The sequence below is a fragment of the Anomaloglossus baeobatrachus genome, chromosome 11 (genome assembly GCF_048569485.1).
Source record: "Anomaloglossus baeobatrachus isolate aAnoBae1 chromosome 11, aAnoBae1.hap1, whole genome shotgun sequence".
Classification (NCBI taxonomy): Eukaryota; Metazoa; Chordata; class Amphibia; order Anura; family Aromobatidae; genus Anomaloglossus; species Anomaloglossus baeobatrachus.
In genome coordinates, this window is record NC_134363.1 from 167,291,511 (window position 1) to 167,309,312 (window position 17,802).

A 17,802-nucleotide genomic window follows, 5' to 3' on the forward strand; every position below is an offset into this window, starting at 1 on the left:
AGGGATAGATAGAGGGATAGATAGATAGATAGATAGATAGATAGATAGATAGATAGATAGAGGGATAGAGGGATAGATAGATAGATAGATAGATAGATAGATAGATAGAGGGATAGAGGGATAGAGGGATAGATAGATAGATAGATAGATAGATAGATGGATAGATAGATAGAGGGATAGATAGATAGATAGATAGATAGATAGATAGATAGATAGATAGATAGATAGATAGATAGATGGATAGATAGATAGAGGGATAGATAGATAGAGGGATAGATAGATAGAGGGATAGATAGATAGATAGATAGATAGATAAAGTCAGTGTCTTGTGTAGCTAAATACAACAGATAAAAAAAGAAACAATAGAAAACAAATACAAACTATTTGAATTTTTTTGTAAACAAACTTAATAATGGAAAATGAAAATGGAGTCCACACTTAATTCTTCTGTGCAGCCAGATGATTGCGTCTGTCTGAATTGAACCCCAGGGGTGTAAATTGGGAGTTGGGGTCCTGCGCATCAGATGCTGTTTGCAGAGAAATATTCTGTTGCAATGGAGAAATGTAACGGTTTTCACAAATGATGGGTAATACTGAAATCCCCATGATCCTAGTGCAATCTCAGTGTTTTGTATTGGGGAATATTTGTATCTGACCCTGTTCGAATATTTGCAAAATTCCATGACTTTATCCCAGGTGTTGTGTTACTGGTACAGAATCCCTGATTTGCAGAAGTCTTTGCTGCAAAGTATCATAAACATGTATCATTGTGTTAGATGAGGGGGTCACATTATTAGTAAATATGGCTCTATCCTTAAATTGCAGCAAACAGGACGGAGAATTCCTCCGCGCCTGCCCTCCTGCGTCTTTCTGACAAACTGATGGGGGGATACAAGAAGGGCGTAAGACCTGTGCTCGACTGGAGGCAGACCACCACCGTGTTCATCGACGTCATGGTATACGCTATATTAGGAGTGGTGAGTGCACTGTGACATGTATACAGATAGCGGAACATATAGAATGGTAAAAAACTGTGACTCCGAAGAAATGTAACGCCAAGGACCCTTGAAGGTCATAAATACGGATTAAGACGAGGCCAAAATTAATTTCCCAATTATTTGCCAAATTTAGTACAATTAATCTGTAGACATCTAGCAGTAACATCAGCCCTATTCCATTCTAATTAGGAGGTCCGCACAATACTTCTTAAAATCTTACAACCTCCTTGAGTTCTTCTTTAAGGGGTTTTACTAAATTAGTAAAAAAAAAGGCAGATCCTTTTCCCGGAAACAGCGCCACTGTTGCTCATTGGTTGTGACTGGTACTGCAGCTTTCTGAAGTTCTGAATATGAAGGAAGAAAAACAAATCTAATCTTAGAAAATGTCTTCAAAATGCAGAAAGACTAAGTGCACTTATCCGATCGGGAGGGAGTCTCCCGCATATACTGTAATACTTCCGCAGGCTGTTATTTGTGCATTTGGCCCTTTGCCTGGCCAGTATGCATTGGCATAATGTATTGGTATACTGTGTATAGGAAATGTTGCTGGCCAAAACTAAAATCTTAGTGCATCCATCATACTTTTTTTTTTAATGGGTCCTATGTTGGGTGCAACGGCATCAATCCAGACAGGTCCATTGTTGGGTAAGCACCTTGTGCTGCTGTTTTTGGAATCATTCAATGGGTTACATAGATTGAGAAAACCTCCGTCCAACTAGTTCAACCTTCCTCCATCAATTATACATATGTTTAGCTTAGAAAAAAGACGTCTCAGAGGAGATCTCATTTATTTGCATAAATAATAATAATTATATTCATTTTTATAGCGCTATTAATTCCACAGCGCTTTACATACAATGGCAACACTGTCTCCATTGGGGCTCGCAATCTAGAGTCCTGATATAAAAGCTGTTATAGCATCGGCCATTACTACCTCTTGTGGTCGGCATTCCACAGTCTGACTGCTCTAACTGTAAAGAACCCTTTCCTATTTAACTGCCGGAATCGCTTTTCTTCCACTCGCAGTGAGTGCCCCCTGGTCCTTAGTATTGTCTTTGGAAGAAATAAGTCATGTGCCAGTCCTTTATGTTGACCATACAGTATTTGGTCAATAACAAAAGTTAATCTCAATATTTGTTTTATATCCTTTGTTGGCACTGACAGAGGTGAGACGTTTTCTGTATGTCTTCACAAGGTTGTTAATTATTAATCTATTCTGTACATTATTTTTCCCTCTAGGATGAGAAGAACCAGGTCCTTACAACATACATATGGTATAGACAGGTAACTTAACCAAACTGTGATGCAGTTTGATCTCCCAAACCTCTTGAGGCTGATGTACTTACTTGTAAATACGTGTCAGAATGGCTGCATAATCCCTTGTGAAAGCGTAACCTCAATAGTGACTCACCTAGCTCCTCAATATCCTTCCTCCCTGTTGCTGAATCTCCACCCAAATAAACTGATGATAGCTCAGTATCCCTCCTCCCTGCCGCTGCTGAGATCTCAGTACAAGCTGTAGCTATCAGTCAGGCTGGGTGGATAGAGACTGAATACACTTGGACTCACTGTTTAATCCTTTGTGAAAGTGTATACTCAATATTGATCCACCTAGCTCCTCAGTGTCCTTCCTCCCTGTTGCTGAATCTCCACCCAAATAAACTGATAGCTCTTCAGAGTCCCTCCTCCCTGCTGATGCTGTGAGTTCAGTACAAGCTGCAGCTATCAGTCAGGCTGAGTGGATAGAGACTGAATACACTTGAACTCACTGTATAATCTTTTATGAAAGTGTAAACTCAATATTGGCGTATGTAGCCTGAGAGAAAGCGTCTCTGTACCCCTCCTCCCTTCTGAGGATGAATCTCTGTCCACCTACCCTGATTGTGAGCTCCTCAGTGTCCCTCCTTCTTACTGCTGCTAAATCTCCACCCACTTAGCCAGGTTGACAGATCCTCAGTGGCCCTCCTCCCTGCTGCTGAATTTTTGTCCTCCTACCCTGATTGTGATCTCCTCAGTGGCCCTCCTCCCTGCTACTGAATTTTTGTCCTCCTACCCTGATTGTGAGCTCCTCAGTGGCCCTCCTCCCTGCTGCTGAATCTCTGTCCTTCTACCCGGATTGTGAGCTCCTCAGTGCCCCTCCTCCCTCCTGCTGCTGAATCTCTGTCCTTCTACCCTGATTGTGAGCTCCTCAGTGCCCCTCCTCCTTCCTGCTGCTGAATCTCTGTCCTTCTACCCGGATTGTGAGCTCCTCAGTGCCCCTCCTCCCTCCTGCTGCTGAATCTCTGTCCTTCTACCCTGATTGTGAGCTCCTCAGTGGCCCTCCTCCCTGCTGCTGAATCTCTGTCCTTCTACCTGGATTGTGAGCTCCTCAGTGCCCCTCCTCCCTCCTGCTGCTGAATCTCTGTCCTTCTACCCTGATTGTGAGCTCCTCAGTGGCCCTCCTCCCTGCTGCTGAATCTCTGTCCTTCTACCTGGATTGTGAGCTCCTCAGTGCCCCTCCTCCCTCCTGCTGCTGAATCTCTGTCCTTCTACCCTGATTGTGAGCTCCTCAGTGGCCCTCCTCCCTGCTGCTGAATCTCTGTCCTTCTACCCTGATTGTGAGCTCCTCAGTGCCCCTCCTCCCTCCTACTGCTGAATCTCTGTCCTTCTACCCTGATTGTGAGCTCCTCAGTGCCCCTCCTCCTTCCTGCTGCTGAATCTCTGTCCTTCTACCCTGATTGTGAGCTCCTCAGTGGCCCTCCTCCCTGCTGCTGAATCTCTGTCCTTCTACCCGGATTGTTAGCTCCTCAGAGCCCCTCCTCCCTTCTGCTGCTGAATCTCTGTCCTTCTACCCTGATTTTGAGCTCCTCAGTGCCCCTCCTCCCTCCTGCTGCTGAATCTTTGTCCTTCTACCCTGATTTGAGCTCCTCAGTGCCCCTCCTCCCTCCTGCTGCTGAATCTTTGTCCTTCTACCCTGATTTGAGCTCCTCAGTGTCTTTCTTCACTGCTGCTACTAAATCTCCACCCACTTAGCAAGAGTGACAGCTCCTCAGTGGCCCTCCTCCCTGCTGCTACTGAGACATTAAACTCTTCATCACAAGCTTTAACTATCACTCAGTAAGACCAACTAGATGGAGGCTGAATGCACTCATGAGCTCTCTAACTCTTTAGCCGAACTTTTAGGAAGGGCTACATAATCCTCTATAAATGTTTAAAGTCAAAATATTGCATAACATAGATTGAATGACAGCGCCTCAGTGCCCCTCCTCCCTGCTGCTGCTTAATCTTCTCCCACCTAGCCTGACCTGGCAGCACTTCAGTGATCCTCCACCCTGCTACATAATTTCTGCTTCCTACCCTGATTGACAGGTCCCCAGTGCCCCTCCTCCCTGCTGCTGCTAAGATCTCCTGCTGCTCAATACAAGCTGGTTGAGTGAGAACTGAATTCCCTTTTTTATTAATGAGCTCTGTCAGGCATTCACTGAACTCTAATGCTAATTCAAATAGCAGGATTATACAGTCATTCTAATATGGATTTACAAAGTAAGTACACCAGACCCATCAGGTCTAAGAGGTCTAGTTATCAATGTATGCAGCTTGTATCGTGAAATTTGGTGACAGATTCCTTTAATATAGTAATATTCTTATTACTTCTGCCTTCATCATATCATTACAAATTTACTAATTTTCTAGGGATCCCGCCTTTACTTTTTAGTATGTTCCTTTTTTCGCAACTCATCAACAGATTTGCATTAATGGTTCTGATTTGTTTATTAATAATAATAATAATAATAATAATAATAATCGCATTTTTTGTGCATAGGGAGAGCTTTCCTAAGCTAAATGTCATTAAATTATTGATATTCACAAGGTTTCTTCACTGCAATTTTAATAGTTTTGGGTCGACGAATTTCTGACTTGGAATCCAGAGGAATATGAAAATGTGTCCCAGATATCCATCCCGACGGAGAAGATCTGGGTACCCGACATTCTGATCAATGAATTGTAGGTAACATCATGTTTGCTTTTTATATCATTTTTTTTTAAAATGTAAAGAGTTATTGAAAGGATTTTCCAGACCTAGAAAATCATGGCTTCTTTTTCCAGACACAGTGCCACACCTGTGTTGTCACACCGGGAGGAGGGAATGCCCGGTGTGGGGCATAACACAAAGGCAAATTCAGGAAGATGTTAAGGACGGCCCTAGCAATAGGGAGGAGGGAAGTGGGGTCCCCTCTTAAAACTCACCTGTGGCTGATCCCTGTACTTCGTAATGGAATTAGATGGGTCCTTACCCTGTGTGCCGTCACGTGCCTAGGCCCTTGCTGATCCTGAACTTACCCTGACTAGTGGGCAGTAGAGATGAGCAAACGCAAAGTTTGGTTTTCCATATTCGGACCAAACACAGAAACAGAGTTCAGGTTTGGAGTTCGAGAGCTTTACGTATGCAAACAACTTATGCGAGGATTGCTGTGCTTATGTACACTCGGTGCTCAGTCCAGTGCGGGCCGCTTGTAGTGTTTGAACGGCTCATACTGGGATTAACAACAGCATGATCGGATGTAGTGTGGAAGCCCTCCGCCAACCCACCCCCTGGAAGTGATCTGCTTATGGCTAGCTGCATGTGGGTGGAGACCCGAACTGCCAAATTAGTGACTTTCATTGAGGTTCAGGTCATATATGGCTAGCAAATAAAACTTTAGCTAAACCAAACTTCCATGGAATCGCTCATCTCTAGTGGGAATGCCAGAGGGATACTAGTCCCACCACTACAATAAAACAACAAAGGGAAGGTAAGACAAACGGGTAGGAAAAGACACAACAAATAGAACATTTTAGTTTAAGGCTCCTTCAAAGTGGTCAATTTAGAAGATCCATCACAGGCATGGAGTAAAGACAAGAGAGGGTAAATATACAGGAAGGGCAGATAACAAGATGCTGCAGCTGTGATAAGGCTATGAGTAATCTCAGCCATAAGGGAAAGAGTCCTTAACTCCTTCAGCATCAATTGAAATTAAATCAACACCAATATAAATGTAACCTGCAGATGAGACACACTCATGGCATGTACACAGGTTATAGGTGGTACTGCTAATAAATCCTAGGGGCTCTTATAGCGAGGCTATGAATCCTGCTTCCTCTCTGCACTCACACAGCTCACTGTTCTTATGAGTGTCTTTTAACATTAGGTTTCCCAAAATGCCAAGTCGGAAAAACTAGTGAGAGTAATATTAAGCTCTTAAGATATTCCATGCTTACAATAAAAGTCAATGGGAAGATTGAAAAGATGCCTGAACGTCTTTTTTCTCCCAGTAAATGTGTTTAAAAGAATTGCAATTAAAAAAAGAACAAGAAAATAAAGTATAAATAACACAAAAATGTAAAAAATACTAAAAAGAAAAAAAAGCTGGCTGTTAAAAACACTAAAAAGCACTAAGAAAATAACAACAAAAAAATGCTAAAAAAAAATGATGCTTAAGAAAAAAAACATTTCCTGAAGCGTCTTTACGTTGAAAAACTTGAGGGGTTCACCCACCTAGAAAATCTGTCATGTGTACACTCCGTGGATTGGACCTAGACTAAATCTGTTAGCACACACCCTAAAGGCAGGTCACACAGCTGCTCATAAGACCCAATGAGCTGTGGCCCTCTGCTATGATTTTCCACCCAGTATCTAATAGCTGATTGGAAATAAAGCAAGAACCTTGGCCCTATGGAAAGAAATATTTGGAAAGTCACGTGGCTCGCTTATAAAACATGCCAGGTTCTTTGTGTCCTGCAAGGTGGATGAATGGAGACTCTCATGTATTGGTCTCACCTGGATATTTTAAGCAATTTTTCTAAGAAATATTTTTTTGTCACTCAGTGTGGATGTTGGCAAGTCCCCGGATATTCCCTACGTCTATGTCAATCATGTAGGCCGGGTTCAGAACTACAAGCCCATCCAGGTGGTGACCGCCTGCAGCCTCAATATCTACAACTTCCCGTTCGATTTGCAGAATTGCTCTCTGACGTTCACCAGTTGGCTCCATACAAGTAAGTTCTGCCTCATTAGTAAAAAGGATCCATCACGTCTCCTCAAATATCTGTTTAGAAAAAGATTTGTATTCTCCATGAAATAACAATTCTAGATAATCTTTTCTTATAATTCTGCATTGTGCCATTACTTTCTTGCTCCTCATGGGTGTTACCATTCCACTTGTTAAATGGCTGTGCCCTTACCCTGGCAGCTCTGATTGGACAGCATCAGACTGTGCAGAGACACGCCCACTAGTAACCTTCAGATGTCCATTCATTAATATCTCAGCGGAATAACAGAGGAACGGTACAACACAGAGCTATAAGAAAACGAACAGTGGTAGTGGAACCATGGTAGTGCTCGCTCATTACTAGTTACGAATATCTACCACCCGAGCATGGTAGTGCCCGTTCATCACTAGTTATGAGTACTGAGCACCCGAGCATGGTAGTGCCCGCTTATCACTAGTTACGAGTACTGAGCACCTGAGCATGGTAGTGCCCGCTCATCACTAGTTACGAGTACTGAGCACCCGAGCATAGTAGTGCTCACTCATCACTAGTTACGAGTACTGAGCACCTGAGCATGGTAGTGCCCGCTCATCACTAGTTACGAGTACTGAGCACCCGAACATGGTAGTGCTCACTCATCACTAGTTACGAGTACTGAGCACCTGAGCATGGTAGTGCCCGCTCATCACTAGTTACGAGTACTGAGCACCCGAACATGGTAGTGCTCACTCATCACTAGTTACGAGTACTGAGCACCCAAGCATGGTAGTGCCCGCTCATCACTAGTTACGAGTACTGAGCACCTGAGCATGGTAGTGCTCACTCATCACTAGTTACGAGTACTGAGCACCCGAGCATGGTAGTGCCCACTCATCACTAGTTACCAGTACTGAGCACCCGAGCATGGTAGTGGCCACTCATCACTAGTTACCAGTACTGAGCACCCGAGCATGGTAGTGCCCACTCATCACTAGTTACCAGTACTGAGCACCCGAGCATGGTAGTGCCCACTCATCACTAGTTACCAGTACAGAGCACCCGAGCATGGTAGTGCTCACTCATCACTAGTTACCAGTACTGAGCACCCGAGCATGGTAGTGCCCGCTCATCACTAGTTACCAGTACTGAGCACCCGAGCATGGTAGTGCCCGCTCATCACTAGTTACCAGTACTGAGCACCCGAGCATGGTAGTGCTCGCTCATCACTAGTTACCAGTACTGAGCACCCGAGCATGGTAGTGCCCGCTCATCACTAGTTACAAGTACTGAGCACCCGAGCATGGTAGTGCCCACTCATCACTAGTTACCAGTACTGAGCACCCGAGCATGGTAGTGCCCGCTCATCACTAGTTACCAGTACTGAGCACCCGAGCATGGTAGTGCCCGCTCATCACTAGTTACCAGTACTGAGCACCTGAGCATGGTAGTGCCCGCTCATCACTAGTTACCAGTACTGAGCACCCGAGCATGGTAGTGCCCGCTCATCACTAATTACCAGTACTGAGCACCCGAGCATGGTAGTGCCCGCTCATCACTAGTTACCAGTACTGAGCACCCGAGCATGGTAGTGCCCGCTCATCACTAATTACCAGTACTGAGCACCCGAGCATGGTAGTGCCCGCTCATCACTAGTTACGAGCACTGAGCATGGTAGTGCCCGCTCATCACTAGTTACGAGCACTGAGCATGGTAGTGCCCGCTCATCACTAGTATTAATCTCCGAATATAACAATCACATTTTTTGACAGTTGGAAATACAAAATATTCTCACTTGTTCTAAACTAAGATTTACCGCACAGAGAATAATAGATCTTTTTCATATTTTCTCTAGTTCAGGACATAAATGTGTCTTTATGGAGGACCCCTGAAGAAGTAAAGGAAGACAAGAGCGTTTTCATGAACAAAGGGGAGTGGGAGCTTCTGTACGTGTTGTCCCAGTACCGGATGTTTGTGGCGAATGAGGACAGCTTTGCAGAAATGAAGTTCCATGTGAGTTTTGGCAAATATGCAATGGTTCTTTTTTTGCATTTGTGAGTCACATACAAGGTAAGCCTGGGCCAAATATCAGCTATGCTCCTGTATCCAAATATGATGGATAAGGCCCAGTTCCTTTGAGATACATACCCTGGTTTCCATAATCTGGGGACTATAAGTGGTTATCAGCTGAATAATGCCCCATGCAATGCCATCAAATTATCATCAGAAAATGACTTATTGATTAAATCAGATATTAAACTATTTTTTTTTTAAGTTGACAATGTTTTTATTATATTTCATTGCAAAATCTGAATTAAAAATAAAAAAATAGAAATCTTCCTATTTTAACACAGACCAATGGGGCTTTTTCAAACTCATCATTCCATTTTTTTCAGGAAACAACACCTGTACATGGCCTCAATGGTCAAAATTCCGACCCTATGTTTTGTAATAAAGCATCTAATGTGCGTGTGCAAAGATCATTGTGAAGGAAGGGAGAGCAGATTTGGGAGTGAAATCACCTATTGTGATTGGTTTATAGTGTTCCATCAGCTCTGTATAGTAGTGTCACCTGTCATTGTAATTGTGCCTCTGATGATAATGAGTCTGCTGAAAATTCTTCCTAAAAGAAATTGATAAAAATTGCAAGATTACTCATTTTCAGTTCTTTTTTAAATGAAGATTGCGATTTTAATTTTTTTCAATTATTTTTTTTTAAATACAAACTTTTTTTGTAAAGATAAATATTTTAAAAATACAGGTAACACAAAAAACAGGTTTAAACAATGGGTCATGTTCTGGTGATAACAGACTTATTCATTGGATTCCTTGCACAGATAACATCCAAAATAGGCAATTTGTTAATACTGTCTTAGGCCTGTTTCACATTTCAGTGAGAAATACGGACGTTTTTCACTGACATGTTAAAAACACATATGTCAAAGCCGGGTGTTGACCGGTTTTGTGCTCACTGGTGATCGGTCTAGCAGGAGTTAATTTCTGCTAGCTTGTGAATTGCTTCTGGGGTCACACTTGTTGAAGACCTATCACAGCCACTTCTGCCCTTTAAAAGATGAAGGAACCTGGTCCTTTTTGCTGATTATAGCTCTAGCTTTGCTCCAGCGATACTGGTCTTTGTGCGTTGTGAATGATCCAGTTGTTGGTGAGTTGTTGTATGCTATTTGGTGTGCGGTGGAAATATCCTTTTTAGTTTACTTCCTCCCTGTACTTTATTTCTCCCTGAGCACATATGGTCTTTTCCCCTTTGTGTGTTTGCAATGAGTTTGAGTCATGGTTTTCCCCATCTGTTGGTATTTGTAGGATTCATTATTCTAGTCTAAGCACTCCCCAAGGGTGGGGGAGAGGAGGTGTTAGACTAGGACCATTCAGGAGTCAGGGCTATGGCGGTGGTCCAGACCTTGCCACCATCTAACGTACCTCTGGAATAAGGGATAACTTAGGGTGCTTAGCCTGAGGGCCAGTCTAGTTGCTATATCATACCCCGTGACACTGAGGTACGATCCTGGTGATTCTGTTGGTATAATCATAGAATAAGTTGTTTTTCTTTGCAGGTTGTTATCAAAAGAAGACCCCTGTTTTATGCTGTAAACCTGCTTCTTCCGAGTATGTTCCTTATGGTCATGGATATAATAGGTTTCTATCTACCTCCCGATAGTGGAGAAAGAGTTTCCTTCAAGATCACCCTCCTTCTCGGCTACTCCGTGTTTCTCATTATCGTATCCGACACGTTGCCAGCTACAGCCATCGGGACCCCCTTAATAGGTAACGTATTATTCTCTATTCTGTCAACCAAATGTATCAAGTCTATTTCATTGCTCGATAATTAATCCCTTTTCACTGTGATAAATCTTAAAACTTTTTACTGAACGCCCCGGTTCCTCTCCTTGAGCAACCATGGTCCATTGTGTCCCGGAGTTTAATTATGTTTCCAAGGCTTTCGTGATTTTATTGCAGCCAAAAAGGATATTGGTACAGAACAATCAAATGGTAAAATTATGTCTGAATATTATTGAGATGTTGAAGCACAATAAAAATTAATGATCTGAACAGATACATCAATGTCTACGAGGTAATAAAAGGAAAACAGATGTAATGAAGAAGAGCGCATTAGAGAGAAGAAAGAAAAAAGTAGAACATCTGCTGTCAGAGCAAAAAGAAATTAAAGCCTAGATTCAGCAGAATACCAATACCTGCTCCTGACTCAATGAATGTGTAACGTTGGTGCCCCTGCACTGTCGTAATGCCTTCTTCCCGGCAGGGACCGCAACATGCTCACCTCCGCAGATGGCCATCGGTGCCCTCCCTGCTCCTCTTGCTTGCCATGTCTGGGGCACTTTCTCTTTCTCAGGCCTGCGCACATCGCACAGGTCTCCAGGCAGGATTTTTAGGACACACATACATGCACTCCCGCCCTCTTAAAAAGACAACACATGCACCCTTAAAATATTCCCAGCTTATGGCTGAGAGTCTCTCTGTATTTAAGGCACCTTCCTTAGCAGGGAGGTGCCTGAGCAATAAGGTTCCTTATGTCTAGCTTCTGCTAGTATACTGTCCCACCCCAGGGCTATGGGGTACTCGGTCCCGGGCCCAGTGTTGCAGGGGATATGTCACAGTTACTGGCCGATCCCCGGTTCCGTGACCCTGGCGGGTCGCTTAACGGGAATAGAGTGTTAAGAGGGAAATAAAAATAATAGAATAGTTCACGTGATGCCACTTGCGGGTTGCGGCTAGGTGAGGGAAGCCGCCGCTGCACAGTCTCTCACTGCTGGGGCTGGTGGTATTTGGCAGCTTAGGTGTTGTGGCCCTCTGCAAGTAGGGCTGAGCTCCAGGGGATAACCGGTGGAACAGGTGCGATAAGAACTCAGACGACACCAGCGCTGCGGTTTAACTTTGTCTTTACTGGTTTTTGGTAAGCAGCAACCCGACTCGTACTGGTCTGTCCCAACCGGGGCCTCGGTATTCCCTTTGTCCCAGTACCGGTTCTGTGACCTGGTGAGCTTTCCTTCCTTGCACCCTTCTCTAGTTGGTGGGACCCTGTAGACTGAAGCGTTGTAGGGTCCCCTCCTGGTCTTTCAGTGTTAGGCGGGCTTTGCACATTGCGACATCGCAAGCCGATGCTGCGATGTCGCACGCGATAGTCCCCGCCCCCGTCGCAGGTATGATATCGTGTGATAGCTGGCGTAGCGAAAATTATCACTACGCCAGCTTCACACGCACTCACCCGCCCTGCGACCGTCGCTCTGGCCGTCGCCCCGCCTCCTTCCTAAGGGGGCGGGTCGTGCGGCGTCATAGCGACGCCACACGGCAGGCGACCAATAGCGGCAGAGGGGCGAAGATGAGCAGGATGTAAACATCCTGCCCACCTCCTTCCTTCCGCATATCCTACGGAAGCCGTGGTGACGCCGGTAGGAGATGTTCCCCTGCTCCTGCGACTTCACACACAGCGATGTGTGCTGCCGCAGGAACGAGGAACAACATCGGACCGTCGCGTCAGCGTAATTATGGATTACGCCGACGCTGCAGCGATGATACGATTACGACGATTTTGCGCTCGTTAATCGTATCATCTAGGCTTTACACACTATGATGTCGCATGCGATGCCGGATGTGCGTCACTTTCAATTTGACCCCACCGACATCGCACCTGCGATGTCGTAGTGTGCAAAGATGCCCTTAGCCCGTATGCAAGCAGTTTGAACCTTCTCTGGGTTGGACTTCTGTCTCTCTCCCTGGGTTCTCCCTTTGCTGCTGTGCTCCAGGTTCTCAAGTTGATGAAGGACCGTGAAGATAGCCTCACCGGGCAGAGTTATCAGATGAGTGTCGAGGGTCTGTCTGACCTGGGGTTCTGCACCCCGCCGGTGCCCAGTCCTGTGAGTACTCCCTGTACTCTCCCAGAGACTACTCCTTTTCACTCCGTCGGTCACTTCACACTTGTCGTCGGTAAGCACATCAACTTCACTCCTTGCCTCACTACCGTCAACTGCAAACTGCACTGTCTAACCCCTCCCCCTTTCCTGGTTTCTGGCTAGCGGGTTTGGATCAGTCTCCACCATATGTGGCTATCCATTAGGTCCGTCTCTAGCTTGTCACCCAGTCTGGAGGGAAAAGGGACATAACTATGTGTGCTCGTTTGGTAACTACAGGCATTGGTCTTCCAGGAGATGCAGTACCATGTGGCACCTGACTTGTCAGGGGCACCACAATACCAGTTTTCTTCTCTAGAACACTGGAAGGCAAGAGGCAGAGGAGCCGTGCGCTTCTGGAGAATAATCAGGAGTCAACCCTTATAATATGAATTTAGCGGATCACTTTTTTACCTTTTGTCGATTTTTTAATTATTATTATTATTTATTATTTGTTTATATTTATTTTTCCTTGCTGTTTTATACAATAAATCTTCTGTATGTAATCCACCAACAAGCAGCTGTTGATGGATCTGATATGCAAATGTGCTTTATTTCTATTTCAATTCTGATGTTCTATCTCCTCTGTTATATCTTATAGGTGTATATTTTGTGGTCTGTATGGCACTGTTGGTCATCAGTCTTACGGAGACTATACTCATCGTTCGGCTTGTGCACAAGCAAGATCTTCAGCCCCATGTTCCTGAATGGGTGAAGAAACTGGTCTTGGAAAAGATCACAGTTTTACTATGTATCCGAGACAAGCAGAAATTTTCTGCATCTCGCATGCACAGTTCCAATATGTCCAGACAGGTGGAGAACAGCAGCACGGGTAAGATAGATTTCCCCTGTGTCAGTGTCCTTTAGCCTGGTGCCCCCTTCTCTCTCGAGGTCCCCGATTTCCTCTGGCCAACACTGTGTCCGCACTTTTCACAAGCTGACTTTCTATGGGTTCTAAGGGTTCCCCTACTGTCTAAAGTCCTTTGTCGCCTCTTTATTGCTGCATCATCCCCATAGCTTGGTATTCCTCTCCACAGCTACTCCTCTCTTTTCACTTTTGGTTTCTAACACTCTTCCTCTCCTTAGCTGACTAGAAGCTTAAAGGGAATATGTGACCAGATTTGTCCCCTATAAGCTGCAGCACCACTAGTAAGCGCTTATATACAGCATTCTAGAATGCTGTATATAAGTGCCCAGGCCGACCTGTATATCATAAAAAACATATTTTAACATTTAGAACATCACTGGTCTAATGCGGGCGTCACACAGTACGATATATCTGGCGATATGTCGTCGGGGTCACGTCGTTAGTGACGCACATCCGGCATCGTCAGAGATATCATACCGTGTGACACCTATAAACGAGCACAAATACTCACCTTCTCGTTCATCGTTGACACGTCGTTCGTTTTCATAATATCTTCCTCCTTCTGTGCTCCGGTTGTTCGTCACTCCCATGGCAGCACACATCGCTCCGTGTGACACCCCGGGAGCGACGAACACAGCTTACCTGCGTCCCGCCGGCAATGCAGACGCAAGGAGGTGGGCGGGATGTTTACGTCCCGCTCATCTCCGCCCCTCCGCTACTATTGGCCGGTGACGTCGCTGAGACGCCTTCAGGAAGAGGACGTTCGCCGCCCACAATGACGTCGCCCGGGAGGTAAGTACATGTTAAGGACTTTGTGCGCCACGGGCAACTAATTGCCCGTGACGCACAAACGACAGGGGCGGGTGTAATCGCTCATGCGATTGCACGATTTATCATCCCGTGTGACGCCCGCATTAGTCTGGTACCTCCTATCTTTTTGCGATCACCGTCCTTCTTTTCTGCTCCATGTGGATGATGCGTCCTATGTCATCCACACAGAGTCCTCCATTGCGCTCCTGCAAAACGTACTTCTTTCTGCCTTGCTGAGGGCAGATCAAAGTATTGTAGTGCGCATTTTTTTACCTTCCCCGCGCAAGTACTGTAATGTGCATGCGTGGGGAAAGGTAAAAAAATGCCTCAGCATGCTCACTACAATACTTTGATCTGCCCTCAGTGTGGCAGAGGGAAGTGCGCATGTGCTGGAGTGCAATGGAGGAATCTGTGTGGATGACTTAGGACCTGTCATCCACACGAAGCAGGGATGGAGGACAGCTTTACTCCATACTGGTGATAGCTATTCTCTATACTAACCATGTTGAAAGAGCTTGTTGCTGCATAGCTGTGGTGTCATTTCCATTGCAGCTGCAAAGTTTCCTTCTGAAGAAACCAAGGAGTGCTTTTTGTTGTGTCTTTCCCCACCCGTTTGACTTACTTTTCTTGTGTTTTTTTTTACTGTAGTAAAAGTGGTCAAAACCCTAGTCAGGTTAAGTTCAGGGTCAGTGATGGCCTAGGCATGTGATGACGCATGGGGGGAAAGACTCGTTTAGGAATATTAAGGAGTGCAGGGATCATCCTCAGTTGACTATAAGGTCCTCACCCCTTCTGCCTTCTGTAAAAAGTTTCCATCCTAGATGAATTGATTGTTAAATATTATATTTTATTTCATCATATGTTCATCTTATTGGACTTATTTTATCTCTTACAGCTAAATTGGCTCATTACAACACAGAAAATGCTAAAGACTATGAGGGCTCAATAGGAGCTATTCTTCCTACCAAAGAGAGCTCAGTTGTGGTGGACAGCATCTTGCATGAGATTGCATCCATTCGACAGTATCTAGAGAAGAGAGATGAATACCGCGACATAGCCAAGGAATGGCTGCAAGTCGGATACGTCCTTGATGTCCTACTCTTCCGCGTGTATTTGGTGGCAGTGCTCGCTTATACCATCACGTTGGCGACTATGTGGTCTTACTGGCAGCAAGCATGAAAAGAAGTAGAACGAGCCAATGGGTGGAGTGATCTGTCAGTAACAATACCCTTTATACGGGGAGTGATATACATATACGCATAGAGGTAGAAGTATTATTCTGTAGCAAATCATTGCGATTTGCATTTTGGACAATTTGAGAACAAGATTTTTTTGACATTTACGTATCTCTCTGTACTGTATGGTGATGTACTTTTGACATTTATATTCTCTAATAATAAACCTAACTTAATCTGGTATATAAAAAGTGTTGGATGAAAATATTATAAAAGCTGAATTCAGAGAAAAAAAATCCTAAATGTATTAATTTTTTCAAATGCATAATAAAAGCCGTATTCACAAACTTTCAAAACTGTAAACACTTTATTATTAAGTATTATTAATATTATTAGAGATGGTGAATAATCAAATATTCGGGTTTGGATTAATTTCTATTATTCATTTATTCATACTGAATAAAAACCATAATGCAAGTAAATGGGGGAGCTTGGAAATAGATCTGGGAAAGCTGTAAAAATGCTGCAATGGATGGTAAAGTGCTGAAACGGAATGGGAACAGCATGTGGAAGATGCCTGGATGCATTTCTAACCCAGAATTATTGCTTTCTGGGAATAATGTTGTCAGAGTATTATGTGAATTAAAGCAGGAGAATTAGGGTACGTGCCTACGACAGTGTTTGCGCCGTTTTGGACGCAGCGTGTTTCAGCTGCGTCCAAAACGCTGCGTTGTACAGTACAAGCACAGTGTATGGGATTTCTAGAAATCCCGTGCCCACTGTGCTTGTTTTTTCCACAGCAAACACTGACCTGCAGTGCGTGTTTCCAGACCACAGCATGTCAATTGTTTGCGCTGGAATCACATGCGTCCTCTGCGGGGAGAACACAGCAAGGAGACCGCAGCGCACTGAACCCTGATAGTGGGTACAAGCAGCTGAGGTCTCCTGTGTTTACCTGTGGAGGAGATGCGCGGCCCCAAAGGTCAGGACTCCAGAACGCAGTGAGTCCTGATTGTGGGCACATACCCTTATACTTACAGTTTCCTGGTCCGATTATTAAAGTTCATGAATAGGCACGTCTTCCCCCACCCACCCTCTGTAACAGTGTCTGTGATTGGTTGCAGTCCTGCTTTCCCTGCCCACCCTCTGTGCCAGAGTCTGTGATTGGTTGCCCCCACAGTAGCTGTCTGGTTCCCAGAGTGGAGTGTAAAAATAAATAATTAATTGGAAAAAATGGCGTAATGTCCATTGATACCCAGCGTAGATAAAGCAGAAGGTTACAGGCTGCAGCCCCCAGCTGTACATGTTTTCTTGGCTGTGTATAAAAATATGAGGGACCCCATGTGTTTTTTTTTAATTATTTAAATAAATAATAATAAAAAAAAGTTGTGAGGTCCCACCGCCTCCATTTTGATACCTAGCCCAGATAAAGCAGACAGTTGGGGGCTGCTATTCTCAGGCTGGGGAGTCCTATGATTACTGGGCCCTCTCTAGCCGAAAAATAGCAGCCCGCAGCCACCCCAATATTGGCGCATCTTTTAGATGTGCCAATTCCAGTATTTTACCTGGCTCTTCCCGATTGCCCTGGAGCAGTAGCAATCGAGGTAACAAAAAGGGATTAATGACAGCTGCAAGTAATAAATATTACCGAGTATAGTCGCTCATCACTAATTATTATGCAATAATCAATTGCTTTATTATTATTATTATTATTATTATTAAGCATTAACAATATACTTTTAGTTGCTTACTTACACTTTTTATGTTGAAATTGACCTTGTGGTCATTTGATTTACAGGGATCCTGCTTTAGAGATCTCCTAGGATTACTGATGGACCAGTTCCTTGAGAGAAGAAGAGGGTGTTTGTAAAATAGGGTCCCTGAGTAGAAGAGTCCTTGTATAATAGCAATGTACCCCCTAATTGAGCACATAGAGAGCATAGCGATAGGCTCGTAAGAAGGGTTGTCTTACATTGAAGCACCTGACCATCGCTGGTCCAGCTTCTCTATCCCTTCCGATCAATTCTGGCCGATCATTTCCT

At 44.4% G+C, this 17,802-nt stretch overlaps 1 protein-coding gene across 1 annotated transcript in view; it reads left to right on the plus strand.

Annotated features, from left to right (window-relative positions):
• The window catches only part of HTR3A (5-hydroxytryptamine receptor 3A), a 20,297-nt gene extending 4,264 nt beyond the window's left edge, over nucleotides 1–16,033 (plus strand). The window contains exons 2-9 of the mRNA XM_075329172.1: nucleotides 826–977; nucleotides 2,238–2,282; nucleotides 4,873–4,982; nucleotides 6,844–7,013; nucleotides 8,839–8,996; nucleotides 10,556–10,766; nucleotides 13,509–13,739; nucleotides 15,481–16,033. Of these exons, the coding sequence (XP_075185287.1) occupies nucleotides 826–977; nucleotides 2,238–2,282; nucleotides 4,873–4,982; nucleotides 6,844–7,013; nucleotides 8,839–8,996; nucleotides 10,556–10,766; nucleotides 13,509–13,739; nucleotides 15,481–15,764 (1,361 nt within the window). The 3' untranslated portion in view covers nucleotides 15,765–16,033. The remainder of the gene's footprint in view (nucleotides 1–825; nucleotides 978–2,237; nucleotides 2,283–4,872; nucleotides 4,983–6,843; nucleotides 7,014–8,838; nucleotides 8,997–10,555; nucleotides 10,767–13,508; nucleotides 13,740–15,480) is intronic.
• Nucleotides 16,034–17,802: the final 1,769 nt, after the last annotated feature.